General features: G+C 41.1%; 3 protein-coding genes across 4 annotated transcripts in view; all 3 read left to right on the forward strand.

Annotated features, from left to right (window-relative positions):
- The window catches only part of LOC117246168 (GTPase IMAP family member 7-like), a 143,643-nt gene that overhangs the window by 110,363 nt on the left and 10,703 nt on the right, over window positions 1-22,577 (forward strand). The window lies entirely within an intron of this gene.
- On the forward strand, window positions 1,667-7,706 carry LOC117246161 (GTPase IMAP family member 7-like). Its single transcript, XM_033609912.2, has 5 exons — window positions 1,667-1,770; window positions 3,801-3,872; window positions 4,033-4,101; window positions 4,731-4,799; window positions 5,282-7,706. Exons 1-5 carry the CDS (start codon window positions 1,764-1,766, stop codon window positions 6,322-6,324), a joined length of 1,260 nt encoding a protein of 419 aa, XP_033465803.2. The 5' UTR covers window positions 1,667-1,763; the 3' UTR covers window positions 6,325-7,706.
- On the forward strand, window positions 8,106-21,862 carry LOC117245675 (uncharacterized). Of its 2 annotated transcripts, none has more exons than XM_078164224.1 (4): window positions 8,106-8,238; window positions 15,579-15,869; window positions 16,886-16,942; window positions 17,340-21,862. In XM_078164224.1, exons 1-4 carry the CDS (start codon window positions 8,232-8,234, stop codon window positions 19,445-19,447), a joined length of 2,463 nt encoding a protein of 820 aa, XP_078020350.1. In that variant the 5' UTR covers window positions 8,106-8,231; the 3' UTR covers window positions 19,448-21,862. The 2 variants fall into 2 exon arrangements, with proteins under 2 accessions (XP_078020350.1, XP_078020349.1); XM_078164223.1 differs by lacking the exon at window positions 8,106-8,238 and adding an exon at window positions 14,055-14,207.

The following is a 22,577-nucleotide window of genomic DNA, read 5'->3' on the forward strand; positions in this document are numbered from 1 at the left end:
GTTTGCTTCCTGTAGGAATGTAAAGTCAAACCATGATGTTTTTTTCTCAACCTCAGCACGTATATGTGTTGGCTAAACGTTACCACATGCTTTTGTTGTCAAAGGAAGAAAATGTCAATCTATAGTGCTGTGCCAACATACCTTAATTATTAAAAGGACTGTGTGCATCAGACACAATGCACGTAACCAGCTCAAGTTGGAACAGCATCCCAGAGCCTCAACAACAGACGCACCCAGGCTACCTTGCATGTCATATGCAGGTGTTGAAAGTCCGCAACCAAGTGGCAAAATGTGACAAGGTCGGAATGAGAATGTGTTGTGCTTTATTGAACAGGGGGGAAAAAATCACCACTTTGATTGATCTGTTGTAATCTTAACAAATGAAAAAAATGCCATCAGTTAATGTTTAATCATAGATATTTCATCAACTATTTCAATGTGCGGACGACTGTAGTACTGCAAACTATTTATCTGTTCCGCACCCAAGGGCGTGTAAGATCTATTCATATCTGCCAAATGCCAAATGTCTTGTGAATAGTTGAAGCATGTAAATTGTATGCAGCAATGCCGGTCAGAGCAGTTAACAAAAGACAAACAAGACAAACATCCTCAGGGTGACGACACACTGTCATTAGTAATCTTGATGCCTCAAACTGTAGCGCTCTAATGAAATGGCTCTTTCCTGTCCCTCTCTGTATACATATACTGTATATGTACATATATATATCTGCTGAGGTGTTCAGTGGTGTTTTTTCTAAAAATGTCTTCAACTGAAAAAGTTGCTAATGATAAGTGTACTATACACATACAATGTAATGTATACAACATAATGTGAACTTTTTGTTGCAATAAAAAAAAAAATCTATTACACTGTTGGTACTTCTTACATTATGGTGGGTGCTCCCAAAATTTTGCTGGTGCTCCTAACTTCAAAAAGTTAGGAGCACCAGTGCTACCATGTAAAAAAGTTAATTTCAAGTCCTGAGTAAGGAAATGAAGCAGGCGATTAAAATAAGATGAGGTGTTGGAGACAACAGGAAACATACTCCCAGTCAGGTTTAGTAGCAGATTCAGGCAACTTTTCTCTTTGAAAGAAGTCACTGCAGCAGCTGTTGTTGTAAGCTACTGTCATTACCGTCTGTCCTGCATCTCTCTCTGTCTCTCTTTCTGTCTCACTGTGTCATGCGGATTACTGTTAATTTATTATGTTGATCTGTTCTGTACGACATCTATTGCACATCTGTCCGTCCTGGAAGAGGGATCCCTCCTCAGTTGCTCTTCCTGAGGTTTCTTACGTTTTTTTCCCCGTTAAAGGGAGTTTTTTGGGGAGTTTTTCCTTATCCGCTGTGAGGGTCCAAAGGACAGAGGGATGTTGTATGCTGTAAAGCCCTGTGAGGCAAATTGTGATTTGTGATATTGGGCTTTATAAATAAAATTGATTGATGGATTGACTGCAGCAGTAGCAGCAGCTGGTTAGCATTAGACACAGTCAGGTGTGTCTGCTGCACCCACTGAATGGGTTTTATCAGATTTGATTTTCAGTGGCAACGTGAGCAAACAGTCCCATTGTCATCACCAGAATTGTTTGTGATGTTTGAGGAATGTGGTAGAGCTACTGCTGAAGCATCAAGGTTAGACAGGGTTGTCAAGGTATAGAAAGAAAAAAACAAAAGTGGCAGATACAGCAAACACATTCACACATGCTTTGGCAGTCGCGTCACTGTGAGTAATTGTCACTCCAAAGTAACTTCGCTTTCGACAACATGGACGGTAAGTTGTCTTTCGGTTATTTCTGTCCGGACTGGACATTGTGCATTTAGTTGCAAGACACAGAAATTTTGATAATAGCTGTTTTGTTTAAAATCATTTTTTACAGTGCACAGGTGCTACACGTAGATAGCTGTCTTTTTCCCTCTCTTTTTTAAGTGTTGAACTTTTTTGATTGGTACTGTTGGAAGATTATAAGATTACTGTTGGAAGAGATAATTTACGCAAGATGTTCTTGGTTATTAATCTGCTCGTTGGCTTCTTTGTTTGAATCAACACCACTCTTCATTCATTTCTTGCTAATGAAGCTATAAGCAGGGGTGTGGCAGAAAGAATTGTGACTGATTACCTTAGACCCAAAGGGGAGGGGGCTAAAAAACTTGGAATGAAAAGTTTAGTTTTGTTTGCAATTCTTTATTTCAAATCAGTTGAGAGAGTGAACACTGGAAAATGAGGAGTGGAGGGTCTCTGACCCCCAATTTCCACCAGATGCATGCTGGTTGCGTCTGCGGTCCGGCATGGCAGCGGAGCCGATTACATTCAATTCTAGTCAATGTGTGTGTTTCCACCGGCTCCGGCTGTGCTACGTTCCGGCTCCGTCTCAGCTCCGGCACTCCAGAGCCCTCCGCAACAGATACACAGGACTTCTATTTTTGCTGGACGCCGGAGCACAACACAGCAATTCAGCACAGAGCAGATCGTGCGGGGCAGGAAGTCGTGCACAGAAACAAAATAAAACATTTGGTTAATTTTCAAAATAAAGTACATAGTGTTCACGGCGGATCATATTTCCCTGCACTACACCTTGAAAACTGCATAACGGGCAGAGGCAGGCCTGAAGTCAACAGGTCAGAGGTTTTCAGACGTCATTTAACCCTGTTGACACCATGGACGAGGAGATATTCATCATGGCAGTGCACCGAGATGTCTTCCGGCGGAGCTGCACCGCTCCGCACAGCAAACGCAGCTGGTGGGTATTGACGGATGGCGGAGCACGCAGCGGATATCCAGCACTGCCGTTCCGCAACGGACACGCATCCAGTGGAAATCCGGCATGAGGCTCCTCGCACCCCTGCAAAAAGTGCAAAATGGTTTACTCTCTAAAGCAGACCACCAGAAACGCTAAGCTTTGCAGCTAATTCTTCCCAGTGGCCACTCGCAGTATTGCAGCAAAAAATTCCCCATGGCCCAAAAAGCATTTTGTAAAACTAGTCACAGGACACCTTGAACTCGAGCACGCTAATACCAGCAGTTGCTTAGACTGAAGACATTCAGCTTGAAGCATATGTACATAAACATAAATTAATCCAACCACTTCTCATTCCAATTCGTCAAATACTGCCGCTTCGTCTGTGTCCTAAATGTCAAAATATGATATGAATATAGGTAGCCTCCTGCGGTGGTTTTCAGCGTTCACGGACGGTGTCTCAATTGATGCTTGTGACATGCATTGTGTCTTTTCAAAATACATTTCTGTTTTTACAATGCATTTGCAATTTCTGCCCATTACCTGCATACAGCCTTTTCAAAATAAACTTACTACATAGGTAATAAGCTTCGCTGTTATGTTTAGTTTTAAAAAAAATACATGGTTTGCATCAAAATGGGTACAGCAGGCTCCCAGGTTAAAGTTTGGTGTTTGTCGGACCCCTCTACCTTCCCTCCCACCCACCCTATACAGACTTTCTCGCTCTTTATACTACAGTAATGGTCAGTTCCGTCACAAATAGGCGTTGGCTGATGCTACAAAGAGTGTCTCTGTGCATTGGTATCTGGTGCCAACATCCAACAAAGTTCAGTTGGTGGTGGTGGCGTCAGAAATAGCCGCTGCCCGGTGTGTATCTTTCCACTGCAAAAGATACATTGGCATCTGACAACGTTATTGACAAAGTGGCGGTACTTGATGCATATGGAGTGAGAATGGGCCGATTAGAATCATAAATTGGCATCAATACTACAATGTTGTGTGGTATTTTATCTATCAACAGTCAACTAGCAAAGCTTAATCTTGACCATATGACCCTCTGTTTCAGAAACAGCCACAACGAGTGGAGGAACAACAGCAGGTCCCTCAAAATCCACTGTTACTAAGAAAAAGACACAAGGTGAGCTCATGAAAAAAAAAAATCTAAAAATCTAAAAAAAATCTAAATCTTTTTTTTTTTTTTTTTGGCCAATTTGTGGTATATTTCTTATCAAGTTGCTCATTGCCTCCCCCCCGCCCAAAGCTTCACATCATGAACCATATATGAGCCTCTGTTTCAGGAACAACCACAAAGAAAGGAACAACAGCAGGTCCCTCATCATCCACTGTTACTGAGGACAAGGCACAAGGTGAGCTCATGAAGAAGCTACTACAAGTGAAGCAATCATGTGACATCGAGGTTTCACAGATCTTGCGCAAAAAACAGTTCAACTTTGAAGCAATATTTAGCCCCTTTCCCAGTAATCCAGCATGGCATGTTTGGTGTCACTGCATTCACTGCAATGTTAAGATTCATATGATACCACTGGCTTTGGGCTCAGCTTAAAAACCTCCATGCCTTTACAAATACAGAAATGTTAATGCTAGATGATCCGTAGGAAAAGAGTAACGCACACCGCAGATTGTCTTGTTGAGGTGCTGGCGATAGAGCAGAAAAATTGAAAAAAGAGGGAACGCTGCACACTCAGCTCCAAGTAAAAAGGGAATTTTATTTAGGACAACGTTTCAGCACAGGGCCTTTGTCAAGTCTTAACACGCTACCTTAAGACTTGACAAAGGCCCTGTGCTGAAACGTTGTCCTAAATAAAATTCCCTTTTTACTTGGAGCTGAGTTTGCAGCGTTCCCTCTTTTTTCAATGCTAGATGATCCACCATACTTTTCAGATAATTAAAAGTAAAACACTGTCATGTGACATTATCTAATAATATTACCCAGCAAAGCTTCACATCATGAACCATATATGAGCCTCTGTTTCAGAGCCAACCACAAAGAAAGGAACAACAGCAGGTCCCTCATCATCCACTGTTACTGAGGACAAGACACAAGGTGAGCTCATATTGTGAAATCTAAAAACTTTGAAACAGTCATTTGTAGCAGATTCAAGTGAAAGGAGATTAGTGAGACTATCATCAAGTAGCCTGTTTTACTGTATGTTAGAGACTACTTATGCATAGGGCCCAGAATTTAGTGCAACACCCCCACCCATAAGTAGTGATGGCCAAATGAAGCCTCATGAACCACTGTCTTTATTTTCTGAAGCCACCAGATGGCGCTGTCTGTCCAACAAAGGCTTGAAAGCACACTTCATTGCAAGTCCTTCAGCCTTTATATTTAAACCAAGAGCGCCATCTGGTGGGGTCAGAAAATAAAGACAGTGGTTCCTGAGGCCTCAATTGGCCATCACTACCTATAAGTAGTAACTAACTGCTTTCAGACCAATGAGAATATTGTAGTTTAGGTGATGTGTATCTTGAAAACAACCCAACGATAAATGTACAATGCTACTGATGACCATTATTCTGTTTCAGTCACAAACACGAAGAGAATAGTCATCTTGGGTAAAACAGGAGCTGGGAAAAGCAGCCTGGTTAACACCATATTTGGAAAGAAACTGGTCAAGATCGATCATACTTTCAGCGCAGGAACAAAAGAATGTCAAGCAGAAACCAGATCTGTCAATGGAAGAAACATCACTTTGATCGACACTCCTGGTTTCTTCGACACAAATAGACCCGAGGAGGAGTTGAAGCGTGCGATAGTGAGGAGTATCGTAGAGTGCGCTCCTGGGCCTCATGCTTTTCTCATTGTGCTTAAAGTGGAGAAATTCACAGAGCACGAGGAGTCTGTCATCAGCAAAATAAAAAACAGCTTTTCTGATGATGTCTTCAAATATGCAACAGTTGTATTCACTCATGGTGACCAGCTCAATGAAGAACAGAGAATTGAGGATTTGGTGTGCCAGAATCAGCTTGTGAGTGATCTGGTGGAGAAGTGTGGAGGTCGCTGTCACGTCATTGATAATAAATACTGGAATGGAAAGCCAGAGGATGAATACAGATGCAACCAGTTTCACGTGGAGGAGCTACTGAAGACAATAGACAACATAACTGAGGCACACCAAGGAGGCTGCTACACAAATGAGAATCTAAAAGCAGTGGAGAGGGAAAAACAACAAGAGGAGGAGCACATTCGACAGTCATCAGGAAACATTTCAGAGGGAGAGATCAGAGAGCAGGCTAAGGGCAGCGTGTTTAAAAAGCTTTTGAAAAAACTGGCACATATTGCAACAGGGGCATTGTTAGGAGCTTTTTATGGGGTACTAGGGAGCACAATTTTAACTCAAGGAACATCTTTCCAAGCAGCTGGAACTGGATTAGGCACATTTGCTGCAGGGGGAGTGGGAGCAATGTTTGGAGGTATTGCAGCATATGATGCAACTGATGAAGAAGACACACTACAGGGAGGTACAGAAAGGGCAACACAGACTGTCACAGATGGAGCCCTATTTCTCTTAGATAAAGTACAGGAGGTAGTGGACAAAGTATCAAAGATAAAAAAGAGTCAAAAATGAGCCATGACTCTTGAAGGGGAAGATAATTTAGCAGTTAAAATTCATGTCTCCCTGTTAGATTACTTGAAATCTTGTTCTAGACCATCCTGAGCTGAAGTGCATTTCTTAACTTCAAACGTAAGTTGCTTGTTTCACAAGTGTGTGGGCAGCTGTGGATCAGGAGGTAGAGCAGCTTATCCACTGATCAGAAGATCGACTGTTTGATCCCTGGCTTCTCCAGTCCACATGTTGGACTAAATCCCATATTGCTGTGTGAGTGTGTGAATGCCTAAACTAAGTAGTGGGTGGCACCTTGTACATTAGCCAGGAGTGTGTGTGAATGGGTGAATTTGACCCTGTATTGAAACAGTGGATCTACACAGAGCCTATGCACTTGGCCTACACATTTGTAAGTTCGTCAAACACACATTAAACATGACTTAATATCAACCATAAATACACCAACTGGCTTCACTGTAACTTGCAAGGCTGAAAGACAAAAGACTTGTCTTTTGCTGGACACATTTTCACCACAAATAAAACATGCTAACATTATTAGCACAAGAATATGATATTTTACATGCATAAATTAATTAATAAATTAGCATGGCAGCTAGCGGACTTTCCTCTACTCACATGAAGCAAGGAACAACAGCAACATTTCACAAAATTAACATAAAAAAATAAGGTTCCATTGTAACTCGCACAGTTTACCGGCAGAACAATATTTTTTTACTTGACATGTTTTCCCCACATAAACATGCTAACATTATTAGCATAAGGCTATGACATTTTACATTACATAAATTAGCCTAGTGGCCAGCAGACTTTCTTCTGCTCATAAGAAGTCAAGATTATTCACACACAGGACTTAAAATGCTGTTATGTGGGGGTTTGTGGTCTTCATAATTTATTACTTCTTATATGTGAAATTAAAGTAAATTAAAGTTTTGTTTCCACTGAGGGAAATGGTTCTCAGATTATGCAAAAAAACAGAAGGTCTGCATCGTGACAACGTGCAGTTACATTTTTGGGGAGGTGAATAGCAAGCTACGGCACAGGTACGCCGAGTCTACACTGTAGGTACGGTGTGGATTCAATGCAGAAGTTTTAAACCTGCTTTATGGTGCTTTGAGTTATGGTGCTATACAAGTGCAAATCCATTTACAAACCAATTTGTGTTTTGTTTTTCAAATACTAAACTTTAAATACCATATTGTACATACATGTCCAATCCTTTCTGTTAACCTGTTTACATCTTATGATCCATACTGGTGATTTGTTTCAGCATTGTATATATTTTGGATTAGATTTTATATATTTCATATTTACATTCTTTCTAATGTTGTATTGCAGCTGCTGCACAGCAATTTCCTGGGGGATAAATAAAGTCCTGTCTTATCCTTATTACAGACTGTCTGTTTGATGTGTTGTTTAATGTAAACTGTAGCCTAAAACCCACAAATATAAAATAGTTCTAGAAGCTTTCATATATAAGCTCTTTAAAATATATTGTCATTAAATCAGTGTACACTAATGGCAGTATTTCTGTTGTCTGTTGAAACTGTACTCACTGTTTCCTGTTGCATAAGCTAATCAGGAAATTTTACTAAATGCATGTGCAACATTTTGTTAGACAATAGTTGTGGTTCTTTGCAGATCACAGTGTATCTCCAAGACAAATATGAACAATAAAAAGTTGAACCCTTTAAAAACAATGTTATTTGAGCAAATAAAGCTTTTACTTGATAAAGACCCCTCCTTCCACCACACACACACACACACACACACACACACACACACTTCAACCAGTGACTGAAAGTGAAAGTAGAAAAAGCAGAGTGGGAGTGCAGGGAGAAAAGACTCACAGGATGGGGGTCTGCTAGATCAAAGTGATTTTATTCTTCACTTAATTCTCTTCTAACAACATGGAAGGTGAGTTAAAGCCACTTATTTCACATTTTAGACTTTGTTGACACTGATCACTCTGTTATTCTTGAACATATGCCTTTCCTCGGAAAATGAAGAAATGACCCGCCCTTCTCTTCCTATGATTGGCTAGTACTCATTGCCTTCATTGGTTGGATTGGTTAGATTTCAGCAAGAGCAGTAGGATTGGTTAGGGCTATGGAAAATATGTGAGGGTAAGCAAATCAGAGGCTGAGTAAGGCAGGCCATTTCTTAGCTAGAATTAACGCTTTTGAAACATGCTGATGGCAAACTATTGTAATCAAATCAGTATGCAGCATGCATGCAGCCTCCTGTCTAAGAGGATGAGTCACATGTTTGGTACGCGCTGACTGTGTCCCGGAAATAGTGATGGCTAAATGAGGCCTCATAAACCACTGTCTTTATTTTCTGAAACCACCAGATGGCGCTGTCTGTTCAACAAAGGTTTGAAAGCACACTTCATTGCAAGTCCTTCAGCCTTTATCTTTAAACCAAGAGTGCCATCTTGTGGGGTCAGAAAATAAAGACAGTGGTTCATGAGGCCTCAATTGGCCATCATTACCCAGAAACACTAAGCTGTGAGGCAATGCAGTGCACAGACATACAGTATATACACTGCCTGGCCAAAAAAAAAGTCGCCACCTGGATTTAACTAAGCAAATAGGTACGAGCCTCCTATTGGATAATTACTGCATGGGCGATTATCTTTCAGCTGGCAACAAGTTATTTAACCCCAACTGGTGCAATGAGTTGCTTCTAATTTCCTAAACAACCATGTCGAAAGACACATCCCGTGGTCGTGGAAAAGATGTTAGTCTGTTTGAGAAGGGTCAAATCATTGGCATGCATCAAGCAGAGAAAACATCTAAGGAGATTGCAGAAACTACTAAAATTGGGTTAAGAACTGTCCAACGCATTATTAAAAACTGGAAGGATAGTGGGGACCCATCGTCTTCGAGGAAGAAATGTGGCTGGAAAAAAATCCTCAATGATCGTGATCGGCGATCACTTAAACGTTTGGTGAGATCAAATCGAAGAAAAACAACAGTAGAACTCAGGGCTATGTTTAATAGTGAAAGTAAGAGCATTTCCACACGCACAATGCGAAGGGAACTCAAGGGATTGGGACTGAACAGCTGTGTAGCCTTAAGAAAACCACTAATCAGTGAGGCTAACCGGAAAAAAAGGCTTCAATTTGCTAGGGAGCATAAAGATTGGACTCTGGAGAAATGGAAGAAGGTCATGTGGTCTGATGAGTCCAGATTTACCCTGTTCCAGAGTGATGGGCGCATCAGGGTAAGAAGAGAGGCAGATGAAGTGATGCACCCATCATGCCTAGTGCCGACTGTACAAGCCTGTGGGGGCAGTGTTATGATCTGGGGTTGCTGCAGTTGGTCAGGTCTAGGTTCAGCAACAGTATGTGCTCAAAGAATGAGGTCAGCTGACTACCTGAATATACTGAATGACCAGGTTATTCCATCAATGGATTTTTTCTTCCCTGATGGCACGGGCATATTCCAAGATGACAATGCCAGGATTCATCGGGCTCAAATTGTGAAAGACTGGTTCAGGGAGCATGAAACATCATTTTCACACATGGATTGGCCACCACAGAGTCCAGACCTTAACCCCATTGAGAATCTTTGAGATGTGCTGGAGAAGGCTTTGCGCAGCGGTCAGACTCTACCATCATCAATGCAAGATCTTGGTGAAAAATTAATGCAACACTGGATGGAAATAAATCTTGTGACATTGCAGAAGCTTATCGAAACAATGCCACAGCGAATGCGTGCCGTAATCAAAGCTAAAGGCGGTCCAACGAAATATTAGAGTGTATGACCTTTTTTTTTGGTGGTGACTTTTTTTTTGGCCAGGCAGTGTACATGTCTCTGTAGCTGTGTTGCAGTGTATGTCTGCAATCCTTAGATGGCAGCATAGAGCAACATTAGGTAGAGCAGAAATTTGGGCCAACTGCCGAGTCCATTATTCTCTCTTTGACCGACTGATGAGAGTAGAAAGAAGGAAATGCGGCTGCAGTGCAACATCTGAAAGAGGGAAAATCTATGATGAGAGGTTCAGCAGAGCCTCATCCAATAATATCAGTGTTTTAATTTCACCCAGACTCACTACTCCCTCATGCAAAGACTTTTATTCAGTGCAGAGATGAAACAAACACAAAGGGACTGTTTTGTATTTATCAGAGGAGGGGCGCAACTTTATTATTGTTGCTGTTGTATTTTTGACCCTCCCTAAATATTTCTTTCTTGAGTCTCCCTGTGTGACAGGTGAAAGGGGGGGGGGGGGGGGGGGGGATTTGTATACAAAATGTACAGAAAGGTAAAATCATCAAGTTTTGAAAAAGTATTGCAATTTAATTTTGTCTTTAATGTTATTAAATCTTATATTATCTTTGTAATATGATTACCTTATATAATGTTATTACTATCCTAAAACATTCTCCAGGTCCTCTGTAACTCTGCAGGACTTATTTCCACCCTGCCCAGCAGCAGTACTGTGGCGAACGGTCCCTAACTACGGGGAGAATGGAGCAGACCACAATTGTAAATCAATGTTGCGTTTCTCTCGTGAGCGCGCTCTCTCTTTCTCTCTCGCAGTCTCACTCTGTTTCTTTTCTTTTGACTTTTCTAAGATGACAGATGCTGAATATATACTCCCTATCTGATGCTGTGGCTGTTTGTGGTTGGCTGAGAGGGATGTGAACTCACTAGTTTGCAGCTGTTTAATCAAATCAGGTTGGGTTTCCATTACGCGTGCCAAACGTGCCAATCCCCTTTGATCTGACATCAGATGTGACGGGACAGTCGATATAGAGATACATTTATGTGCTGATTGCAGATAGTTGCATTGAATAGTGGTTTTGTGGCTATTTATTGCATCGTTAATGTGCCTGATATTCTGGAAAACTGCCTGTGAGGTTTTGGTGACGTGTGCGCACTGTCTGCCGGTCAGCCAAACTTCGGCTTACACCAGCTGCGCTCCACCTGCGCTGACAGTAGACCTGGTTTCAGATAGTGAGCTTTTAGCGCACCTTCGGCGAAGCCTTTTGGCACGAAACTGTCACTGCGCCAGGCTGGATCTGTCGACACCTCCTCCTGCTGCGCCACCATACCCATCTCAGCGCACCTCGGTCTGCCAAACTACCAAACTGAGCGCACCTCGGGTTGCGCTGCTCGAAACTAGCTCTGTGCGGGGTTCGCCACCCTGCACCACCCTGCGCTGCGCCGGGAAACTAGAGCCCTTTGACTTATTTCCACCCAGCCGACAGTGGGACTTAGATTCATTGTGCCGACAGTGGCTTGGAAAACCCCCCATAACCGTGTCACACGGGGAAGAGGGAAGGCGGCTGGAGTTCCTCCAACATTTGCGGTTAGATTATCATATATTTTCATTCATATATTTTATTGACAAAAATATAGGCTGCTTGGCTGATTTTTTTTTATGCGCACATGTGCCCCTAAATATTTTTTACAGTTCGCACACACGTATTTTTAGTGGAGTGAAACGCTCCCACTGTCGAGCGCTGGATCTGACAGCCTGAGCACATCGGCACAAAACGCTACGGCGTTCGAGATATTATTTATATCATGAGAAGTCAATACTTTCGGCAGCCTAAATCTTTCATTTAGAAACTATGGCGGGTCAAATTAAACTATGCGGACCGCCATAGTTTCTTTAATTAATGGGAAACACTGAAGTCTACAGCCATGCTAGCAGCTCCTTCAGACTGTACTGAAGCTCAGTGGTGCTTAAGCTAATCGCTAAAATCAGCATGCTAACAAGCTCACAATGGCTCGGCAAATATGTTGATGTTTTTTGGTAAATAATGTTTACCTAGTTCACCATCTTACTTTTTAACTTTTGCAGTTTAGCATGTTTGTGTCACCAGAAGGTGTCGCTAGATGAAAAGTCAAAGAGTCTCTAAAGTTATTGCCATTGATCCTGAAGGAAACATACTGGTAGATGCATGTACCTAGTTTCATAGTAGTCCATTCAATGGTTGTCAATATTTCACTCGAAACCACAAATATAAACCTCAGGGTGGAGCAAGATAAAAAGTCAGGTGATTACCAAAGTGGACCTGGAGAAGGCTTACAACCACGTCCCTCGAGGGGTCTTGTGAGTGGAGTGAGTGAGTTTTTAGTCTCACACTGTCACACTGACTACAGCTAGATTCCTTTCCCTTTAAAAAATGTGACTACCAATTTTTCATCTGTCCAAAAAAACACATAACTCTAAAGACAAGATAAAAGGTGTCACAACAGTATGATTGTCAATCCAGCATCTGCATAATCCATAAATATGGATGGGAGGAGACTGTGAACCATTTCAAAAATTAAGACTCGACACTAATAAAAGAGCCAGCTAGTGGATCACACACATACTGAATTTAACACTGACTCTGGTTCACTCCACAACTTCACCAGCCTGGTAGCCACTTTTAAAAGTAATTGTTGAGCCCTTGATGCCCATGTATGAATTGAAGACACCTTGTTCTTGTTGATTTAAGTATTAGCTTTGTTTTTGTTAGTGTTCTTGCTATTATCGAAGGTTAACAACCACCCAATGTCTGTAAATGGCAAAGTATCAGCAATTACTCTGGTAGGGAAACAAAACAAATTGGTTGGCTTAAAAAGGGGCGCTGTAACATCAATTTTTATGCTTCCACACCAGTGATAGCTGTAGCCAAAGGCATCATGTTTTTGGGTTGACCATATGTACGTACGTTCATCCATCTGTTGCATTCTCATGAAAGCCATATCTGAAAACTCCCCAAATAATTTTTTTCAAATACATTTTGGTGGTCAAAGGTCAAGGTCACTGTGACCTCATCTGTCTAATTTTGTAAACGTGATTTCTCAGGATTATTTTGAGAAAATGTCTTCAAATTTGGCACAAACATCCCTTTTGGACTCAGCAATGAACTAACCAGATTTTGAGGGTCAAAGGTCAAGGTCACCTTGTCTGTCTAATTTTTGTTAACGAGATATCTCAGGGTCATCATAAGAGAATTTCTTAAAATTTTGCACAGATGTCCACTTGGACGAAAGAATAAACTGATTAGAATTTGGTGGTCAAAGGTCAAAGGTTAAAGTGAGTGTGACCTCACAAGGAAAAAATGAATAGATAGGATAAAATTACATGAAGTGATGACATTTTATATCCAAAAGGTCAAAGGTCAGCTTCACTGTGACATCATAATGTGCAAAAACCCTTTTCTGGCATTACTCAACATCATATCCCAGGAACAGAAGGGGAGACATTTGGTCAGATACTAAGTTGGTGACATTAATCTTGGGTGTCCACTTTGAAACTGTACTGACTCAGCGGACTTCAAGACAAGGGAAATGTCTGTTGACTCTATAGGTCTTCTGTGCTGCTGGGTTCAAAATGTGTTCAGAGCATCCATATTTTAAGACATGGATGTAAACTGTAAGAGAAACTAACTGGTGTGTGGAGGCATACAAATACCAGGTGGTATTTCTAGTTTTAATTTTATTTCTATTAAGTGTGAGACTTACTACAAATGTATTACTTATCCTATTATTAATACAAACATTTATATTTTTTAAAAAGTACACTGTATTTTCGGGGTGTATAACATACACTGTAAACTGTAACACAGACCAGAGATCAAATGATTATTATGTCTATTATAGGCAAGATATTCAATAAATGTAAATCAACAAGTGTGTGCTATGTCTGTCTGCCCTTTAAAAATCAGTCATTGTATCCTTTTGAAAAAGCTCCACCCATCCCCCAACTCCACAAACACACACACACACACACACACACACACACAAACACTCAAAAAGCAAAAGTGAAACTGGAATAAAGCTGCGTCAGAGCACATGCAAAAAGACACACACAACGGTCATCTTGTAGATTCAACCGATTTTTACTCTTCACTGATTCCTCTTTTAACAACATGGACGGTAAGTTAAGTTTACTTCCTCTGGTTATTATCATTAAGCATTCGAGAGAGCTTCAAGCAGCAATACCACAGGCCAACCAATTAGAGTTGTTGTTCTGAACAGGCAGGTTTTGAACAGGTACTGCACACGAAACCTGCAAATGTGCATGTATAAAAAAAACCCCAATATATTTATATATACGCAGAAATTTGAGAAATAAATCTAACTAAAATGGAAGGAGTCTCTGTCTGTATGCCCTCTGATTTTAACACTTTAGACTTGGAGGGTGTATTGCTGAGGACTCAATAAAATGCAGTGTTAGCTACTGAGATCTACTGAGATCTACAGGACATATTTATCAATCGTGCATTATGCACACAGTGTGTAGAGTATTGAGAGGAGACCCCTCTTAACTGTTACTTGCTACAATACATTAAACAACAGATGAAGAAAGAGAGGCCGGAGATGTTGCTTTGTGGCAAACTTCAACATTTCAAGTATCCCTGATCAAATTTTTGGAATTATCACTTTTGTTCCGGGAAATAGCCTGGTCCCAAATAGCTAGCTGTTAGCAAATGAGGCATATACTAGTGATGGCCAAATAAAGCCTCATGAACCACTGTCTTTATTTTCTGACCCCACCAGATGGTGCTCTTGGATTAAAGATAAAGGCTGAAGGACTTGCAATGAAGTGTGCTTTCAAACCTTTGTTGAACAGACAGCGCCATCTGGTGGCTTCAGAAAATAAAGACAGTGGCTCATGAGGCCTCATTTAGCCATCACTAGCAGTGCCACTAAACTTTTGATAAAGCACTGTTTTGATTTGCTGTGTCAAGCAAACATCTCTGACACTTTAAAGACACTCATTACATTAGTGGCTGCAATCTGTATACAGTAAGTCTGCACAAAATCACAGTTTCCAGTGAGAAGCTGCTGTTAAGTAAACACCTTAGGCACATATAGCAAGCAGCAGCAGTGACCCATCATCCAACAGCGGCACACCGTTAGGATGGAAACAGAGGGCTCTGCAGGGATGGAGCACCTGCCGCAGCAAGCAAACACACCATCTGTGGTTACTTTGACTTAACCAGTGGACTTCAAGACAAGGGAAATGTCTGTTGGAATAGGTGACCAGCCTTAGGTTCTAAAACAAGCCGCCGGTGATTTGACCAGATGAGTTGCAGGTGAAACCATCAGCCGGCTTGAGTTGAGCTCAGACAGCCAGTTCAGACGGCGGCAACTTTTCTCTGCAACATTCTATGATGGTTTTGTCTCATTGTGAATCATTGGCCTGAACTGAGCTTTAGTTCTCTTAACTTTCTCAAACAAATAGAAGAATGTCCAGACACAAATGTACGATCTTAGTTATACATTGCCATTTGTCTTCTATAGTGCGGACAACAGGGAGCCAATCAGCAGGAAGCATGCCAAAGGAAGAGACCAGCGATAAGGCTAACAACAGTGTCTCCAAGAGCACGTGGATCAAACTGAAAGGCCCTGCTGCAGAATCACTGTCAAAAGCTTTCTTTGGGCCAGCTGTTGTAGTTTTGCAGGAAAACAAGGGAGCGAGAAGAGTAGCAGAAGCAGCAGAAGAAGACACAGCAATAGTGCCAATAGCACCAGTACGAGAGGCTGAAGGAGGAGGTGTGGTCATAACTGGAAGAGGAGGAACAACCGTGTCAGGTAAAAGGTGCTCACTGTTAGAGCAAAAAAAATAATGGAAGCATTTTTGTGACATTTTGCCCACAAGTCAAGCTAATTCTGAACAACAAAAAATCTAATAATCTAGCCACATGCTTATGTTGACGTCTTGTCCCAGAACGTCAACATCAGACATCGAAGGATACCTAGCACTTAATATGTAGATGAGAAAGTCCACTGACAAAGCTGCAATATGTGATGACTCGGGATGCGCACGATAAGTTGTCTAAACGATAAAACGTCCGCCCCCTCGGTAGTCCACACCAGAAATATTAGTTGGTTAAACCAACTAGTGCTTTATTCATACACTGTCATGCAACTGCCCGCCACTGGTGGGGGCTACAGAGCTGTCAGACAGCAGTCCCCCTCCCTGCAGTGATGTCTGGCAAGATAGCAGCCCATCACGGCAATGACCTCACAAGATATGCTTCCACTTAACTTTTTTGAAGGTAAAGGCTTTAGGAACTTAATGCAATATTTTGAGCCTGAATGTTAATGTTTACATTCACACCATACAGTGCAAAGTGTCCTGTACTTCAGCGGCATTTAAAATCCAACATGGTTGTTAAGGATTGCGATTAAAGGCTTCAAAGGGGTCTTAATGCACACAATATTATTTGGGACAATGTTTCAAATACTTAACAATAAATTGTGCTAAATGTTGACTGTTTTCTGAGTGTTTTCCTTATTTAGACTAGTCGACCAGTCTTAATTAAAATTTTCGTTCAGTCAACAGGGAAATTAGCCGCCAGGAATATCCCTAGTGACTACTCCAAATGAGAACATGTTGGATTAAGTGATGTTCATGAAAACCATTTCTTGAATTGGCTGACCAGTGGAGCTACCCTTGCATTGTGCAGGGATTTTCAGTGACAACATAAATGAAAGGTCCAAATACTTCAAAAACTAACAGGACAGTGTAATAGAAGATGCAAATAAGCCAAAAGCAAATACACTGTTCCCTATTAGTTACTCTCTATTATTTTTTTTCCCTTTAGTGTCCCCAGCAAGGATTGTCATTGCAGGAACATCTGGAGCTGGGAAAAGTATCAAAGGTAAAAACATATTTGAAACACGTTTTTCTTTTTTTTTTAAAAAAAAAAAGATGAGTAACAAGTGCTTTAATTCCAGGCACAGTTCAAACCGTCTTTGATTAACACACCAGAATTCTTTGACAAAAGAAGATAGAGCCTGACATACCTTTCTCATTGTGAATAAAATGGAGAAAATCAGTGAGCTGGGACTTGATGCATGAAACTGTGTAGATTTACAACTTAAGATGTGTGTGCACAAGACAAGAATATAAATTTTTTTCTGTGACATTTATAAAGCTGTGCATACGCATGCCAGTTTTTTAAAACTGAGAAATGTCCCCAGGCTCCTAGTGGCAAGGTAATAGAACCAACACCACCAAATGCACAGTATTAATATTACATCATTATTCTTCTCTAGTGCTAAAAACACGCAGTATTGTCCTGCTGGGAAGAACTGGAGCAGGGAAAAGCAGCCTAGCAAACACCATATTTGGAGAGGATGTGTTCAAGATTAAGCATTCCTCCACCTGTGGAACAAGAGAATGTCAAGCAGAATCCAAATCTGTTCATGGACGAAGAATTACCCTGGTTGACACTCCTGATTTCTTTCAAACAGACAGACCTGAGGAGGAGCTGAAGCGTGAGATAGTGAGGAGTATCACAGAGTGCGCTCCTGGGCCTCATGCTTTTTTCATTGTACTTAAAGTGGGAACATTCACCAAGTATGACGAAGCTGTCGTCACAAAAATGTTTCATTATTTTTCTGAGGAAGCTTTGAAGTATGTGGCTGTTGTCTTCACTCATGGTGACCTGCTCCCAGAGGGAGTCAAAATTGAGGAGTCTGTTAATCAGAGTAAATGTCTCAGCGACCTGGTGAAGAAGTGCGGTGGCCGATGCCACGTCGTTGATAATAAATACTGGAAAAACAACCAACGGGATGAATACAGGAGCAACTGGTTCCAGGTGGCAGAGCTGCTCAACACAACAGACAAGATACTGATGGAAAACAAAGGAGGCTGCTACACCAATGAGATGCTAAAAGCAGTGAGCAGAGTAATACAGGAAAAGAGCAACAGAACAGCCTTAGGAAACATGCCACAAGGACACACCAGCAGTAAGGCTGACAACAGTGTCTCCAAGAATGTGTGGATCAAATTAACAGGCCCTGCAGCAGAATCCTTGGGGAAGGCTTTACTCCACACGACTGTCATAGATTTGAGGGGAACTGGGGGAGAAAACAGAGGAGGAGAAGTAAAGGAGGAAAGAGAAGAGGAAACAGAAACAGAAGAAGAGGCAACAGAAACAGAAGACGAGGCAGAGGAAGCAGCAACAGAAACAGAAGACGAAGCAGAGGAGGCAGCAACAGAAACAAAAGACGAAGCAGAGGAAGCAGCAACAGGAACAGAAGACGAAGCAGAGGAAGCAGCAACAGGAACAGAAGATGAAGCAGAGGAGGCAGCAACAGAAGACAAAGCAGAAGAAGCAGCAACAGGAACAGAAGATGAAGCAGAGGAGGCAGCAACAGAAGACAAAGCAGAAGAAGCAGCAACAGGAACAGAAGATGAAGCAGAGGAGGCAGCAACAGAAGACAAAGCAGAAGAAGCAGCAACAGGAACAGAAGATGAAGCAGAGGAAGCAGCAACAGGAACAGAAGATGAAGCAGAGGAGGCAGCAACAGAAGACAAAGCAGAGGAAGCAGCAACAGGAACAGAAGATGAAGCAGAGGAGGCAGCAACAGAAGACAAAGCAGAGGAAGCAGCAACAGGAACAGAAGATGAAGCAGAGGAGGCAGCAACAGAAGACAAAGCAGAAGAAGCAGAAAAAGAAGAAGCTGCAACAGAGCCAGAAGCAGCTACAGATAAGGATGCAGAAGAAGTAACAGAAAGGAAGAAAGCAAAACAGGGACAACAAGCAGGAGGTGGCGGATTTCTAGGTAGTCTATTTGGGTTATTTTTTGGGACAGTAGCTGCAGCAGCAGGAGGAGCAGCAGGAGCAGGGGGTATAACCACAGCAGCAGGGGGAGTAGCCACAGCAGTAGGAGTAGCAGCAGTAGATGGTGTAGCCACAGCAGTAGGAGTAGCAGCAGATGGTGTAGTCACAGCAGCAGGAGGAGAAGCAGCAGCAGCAGCAGCAGCAGCAGCAGAAGGAGGAGCAACAGCAGGAGGAGGAGCAGCAGCAGCAGCAGCAGAAGGAGGAGCAACAGCAGGAGGAGGAGCAGCAGCAGGAGGAGGAGCAGCAACAGCAGGAGGGGGAGCAGCAGCTGCAGGATGGGGAGGAGCAGCAGCAACGGTCGGAGCAGCAGCAGCAGGAGTAGTAATAGGAGCAGTAGCAGCAGCACTAGGCATAAAAACATTGGTAAAATCAAAACTTAAAGGCATCCTTAAGGACCTGCAGCAACATAGGGGAATCATATTGCTGGTGGCTGTCTTCTACTTAATGCTGCTACTATCATTCTGGGAGCAAGTACAAATGTTTGGGGTAATATTACTGTGTTTGTTGTTAGTGTTACTATTGCTGCTTAGCTAGTACTATCACAGAAATGTCTAACCATCAGGTTTACAACAACCCAACTTCTGTGAATGGTAAAATATAGCAATTACTTTGGAAGGAAAACAAACAAAATCGTTTGGCTTGATAGTGGTGCTGTAACCAGTGATGACCAAATGAGGCCTCGTGAACCACTGTCTTTATTTTCTGACCCCACCAGATGGCGCTCTTGGTTTAAATATGACGGCTGGAGGACTTGCAATGAAGTGTGCTTTCAAGTCTTCGTTGAACAGACAGCTCCATTTGGTGGCTTCAGAAAATAAAGACAGTGGTTCATGAGGCCTCATTTGACCGTCACTGGCTGTAACATCAGTTTTTACCAGTCATTAATATTTGGAACTTAGACCTAAATTTATGTTTCTCCTTTAAGGCAGGGATCATCAACTGGTGGCCCAGGGCCACATTCAGCACACAAAATGATAATTAATTCAGAGAATACAGGGAGGAAAAAAAGTGAAATACAGTATTATGGATATCAATTTTTTTTTCTATATTGAAACAACCCCTTCAACAGTCAAGATGGAAACAATTTTATTAGGAATGATTTAAGATAATATTAATAAAGTCATAAAGTTGTCTGAATAAATGTACAAGCTCTACATATATGTGACTGATCCAGGGGTACTAAAGATGTTATAAATCCAGTTGTCAGCTTATTATCAGTGGTAAAGATGTAAGCTCACTGGAAAAATATTAAATTATCAAAAGTGACAAAGCAGCACCCTGAATAAGATGTTAACAACCTGCAGAAACATTGCGTGCAGTAGACCTAGTTCACTTTCTACCAATTTAATTTAGCTGACAAATACTATGACGAAAATAATTTGTCAACAACTTCTTTTCCATGAGAAAAATTAGACGATGAGCTAAAAATAGATCGTGACAATAAAAACTAAGACGAAATCTATTTTTCCTTTTCGTTGACGAGATGTGATGAAAATGTCAGTAGTGGACAATCAGACATCAAAAGCTTAAAATAGTCGTGCTTGCAATTATCTACAAATGCCATATAAGCAACAGGTAAAATAGTAGTAAATAGTCTGCACCAGGATGTTTTGCTAGACAACAAAAACACTCACACCGGTGCAGCGTCGGCCATCAACGAGAGTTGTGAGCTAATTCAGTAGTAAATAATCAGCCGTGTGTGTCTGACTGTGAAGCTGTTGAATGGATTTGTGGCGTTTGTTTGTTGCAATGGTGGCTGTCAGCAGCTCCGCTTGTTAGCCACTAAATGGCAGCAGAGCAAGTAGCCACATGTGGCTGGTCTTTACATCTGATCCCCGCAGGACTCCACTCAGTCCAGACTGTCTTGGGAAGGTTCATGGTTTGATGCTGTTTGACAGGCAGGTAGGAGGCTCAGTTATCTGTGAGCGTAGCTGTGCTATAAGTCTAGTCTGAAGTAAACAGTTTGGTTCTAATTTCTAATACATGATTTACATGAAGTAATGACTAAAAGTTGACAAAAATGTCTTGAATTTTTGTCAACTAAAACTAGACTAAAGCTATGAAGGATTAAAAATGATCACAACGTGACTAAAACAGACTAAATCTAATAGCTGCCAAAATTAACACTGCGGCACTCAGTCTGTGATGTCTTTGTGTCTCTGTCCTCACTCTTGATTTGTGCTACTATAATGCATAATAATGAATATAATGCGGCTCTGGTTGGGTTCAGGTGGTTGATTAACCCATAATTTGCTGGTTGCTAGCTCTTATTGAACTTTTTCTTTCACATTATCTTATTTACCATTTTATTTTTTAATCATTAACATTTATTTAATCAATTCATTGTTGTATCACTTTGCCACACCACTTTCTATGTTCATTAAATAGTCACATATATTATTTTCTGTTTTATATTCTCTACTTTATAATTTAAAAAAGTGAGTTGTGGAGAAAATGTGTTTCTTTCTTGATTTTTTTTAATCTGAATATGTTATACATTTATCCAAGCATTCGAAGAAATTGAAGAAAACAGCGACATTTTTCTTGTAGCTGATGTGCAGCTTTTTAAAATGCAACAGAACTTGTGCCTTTTTATGAATGCAAAACATTTGTGTAACAAAAGAAGTACACTGAGTTTTTAGAGTATTGTTTGCTTTTAACAGGGTCAGTGTTGCTACAGTTTGTCTAAATACTGTTTTATTGTGGAATTTTAACTGATGAAAATGGATTAAAGTGCAGAATAACAGGATTAATGGAAGGGAGAGAGGGACAGTGGTGTACAACAAAAGAACTGTTGAATGAAATGATACTCTGAAACTGATGGATGAAGACTTTGTGACACATCAGAGAATAATTTTCCATTTTATTCTCGTAATCCTTTGTATTCTGAAAACTTTCTGATCAAATGTAAAAACCAAATCAAACAATAAAACACTGGATTAGACTCAACTCCGGTCTGGTAGTTTATTCCCCCTTCTCCACTGACACTCACTGTAAGACTGAAAACTCTTGCTTATCAGCTATAGTTAAGTCATAGACCAACACAAATAAACTATTTGATTATTAAAGGTCTCATAAAGGATTATGACTGAAGTGACTTTCTAAAGGAGATATTACATAAATTAGGCCCAAACAAGAAACTATCTGAGGGCACTTTAAATGCTGCAGTTGCATCACCTGCCCACTAGAGAGCAGCTTGATATCATGATTCAGTAAGTTAAACCTGAAGTCAAAAAGCAAATATAACAGAATGCCAAACATCACTGCACAACGAAATGTCATTTATATATTGTATCTAAATAGTTCCACCCTGAATTGAGTTATTTGATAACCACAGTGCAGCCATATATTCACCCCAAATTCATGTGAGGTTTCTAAAATCATGTGGTTTCACTGTGTACTATTCAACGGACTAATCTGACTGGCCACATTTACATTTATGGTGAAACACAGCTAATTGATTGACTTTAGCTGAGAAAGCAAAAGTTGCTCCAGTCTGTTTTGAATTATAATAATAAGGGCGAAGAATTTCATTTGTGATATTGGTATTTGATTGGGTTGTCCCTTTTAGCATAACAAATCCACAACAGTGTCAGTCTGATTTGGCAAAAGTAGGACGATTGTATTGTTTACATGACTGTACAAGAATCAAGGTATCTTATTA

Source organism: Epinephelus lanceolatus, chromosome 22 (assembly GCF_041903045.1).
Source record: "Epinephelus lanceolatus isolate andai-2023 chromosome 22, ASM4190304v1, whole genome shotgun sequence".
Taxonomy (NCBI): domain Eukaryota; kingdom Metazoa; phylum Chordata; class Actinopteri; order Perciformes; family Serranidae; genus Epinephelus; species Epinephelus lanceolatus.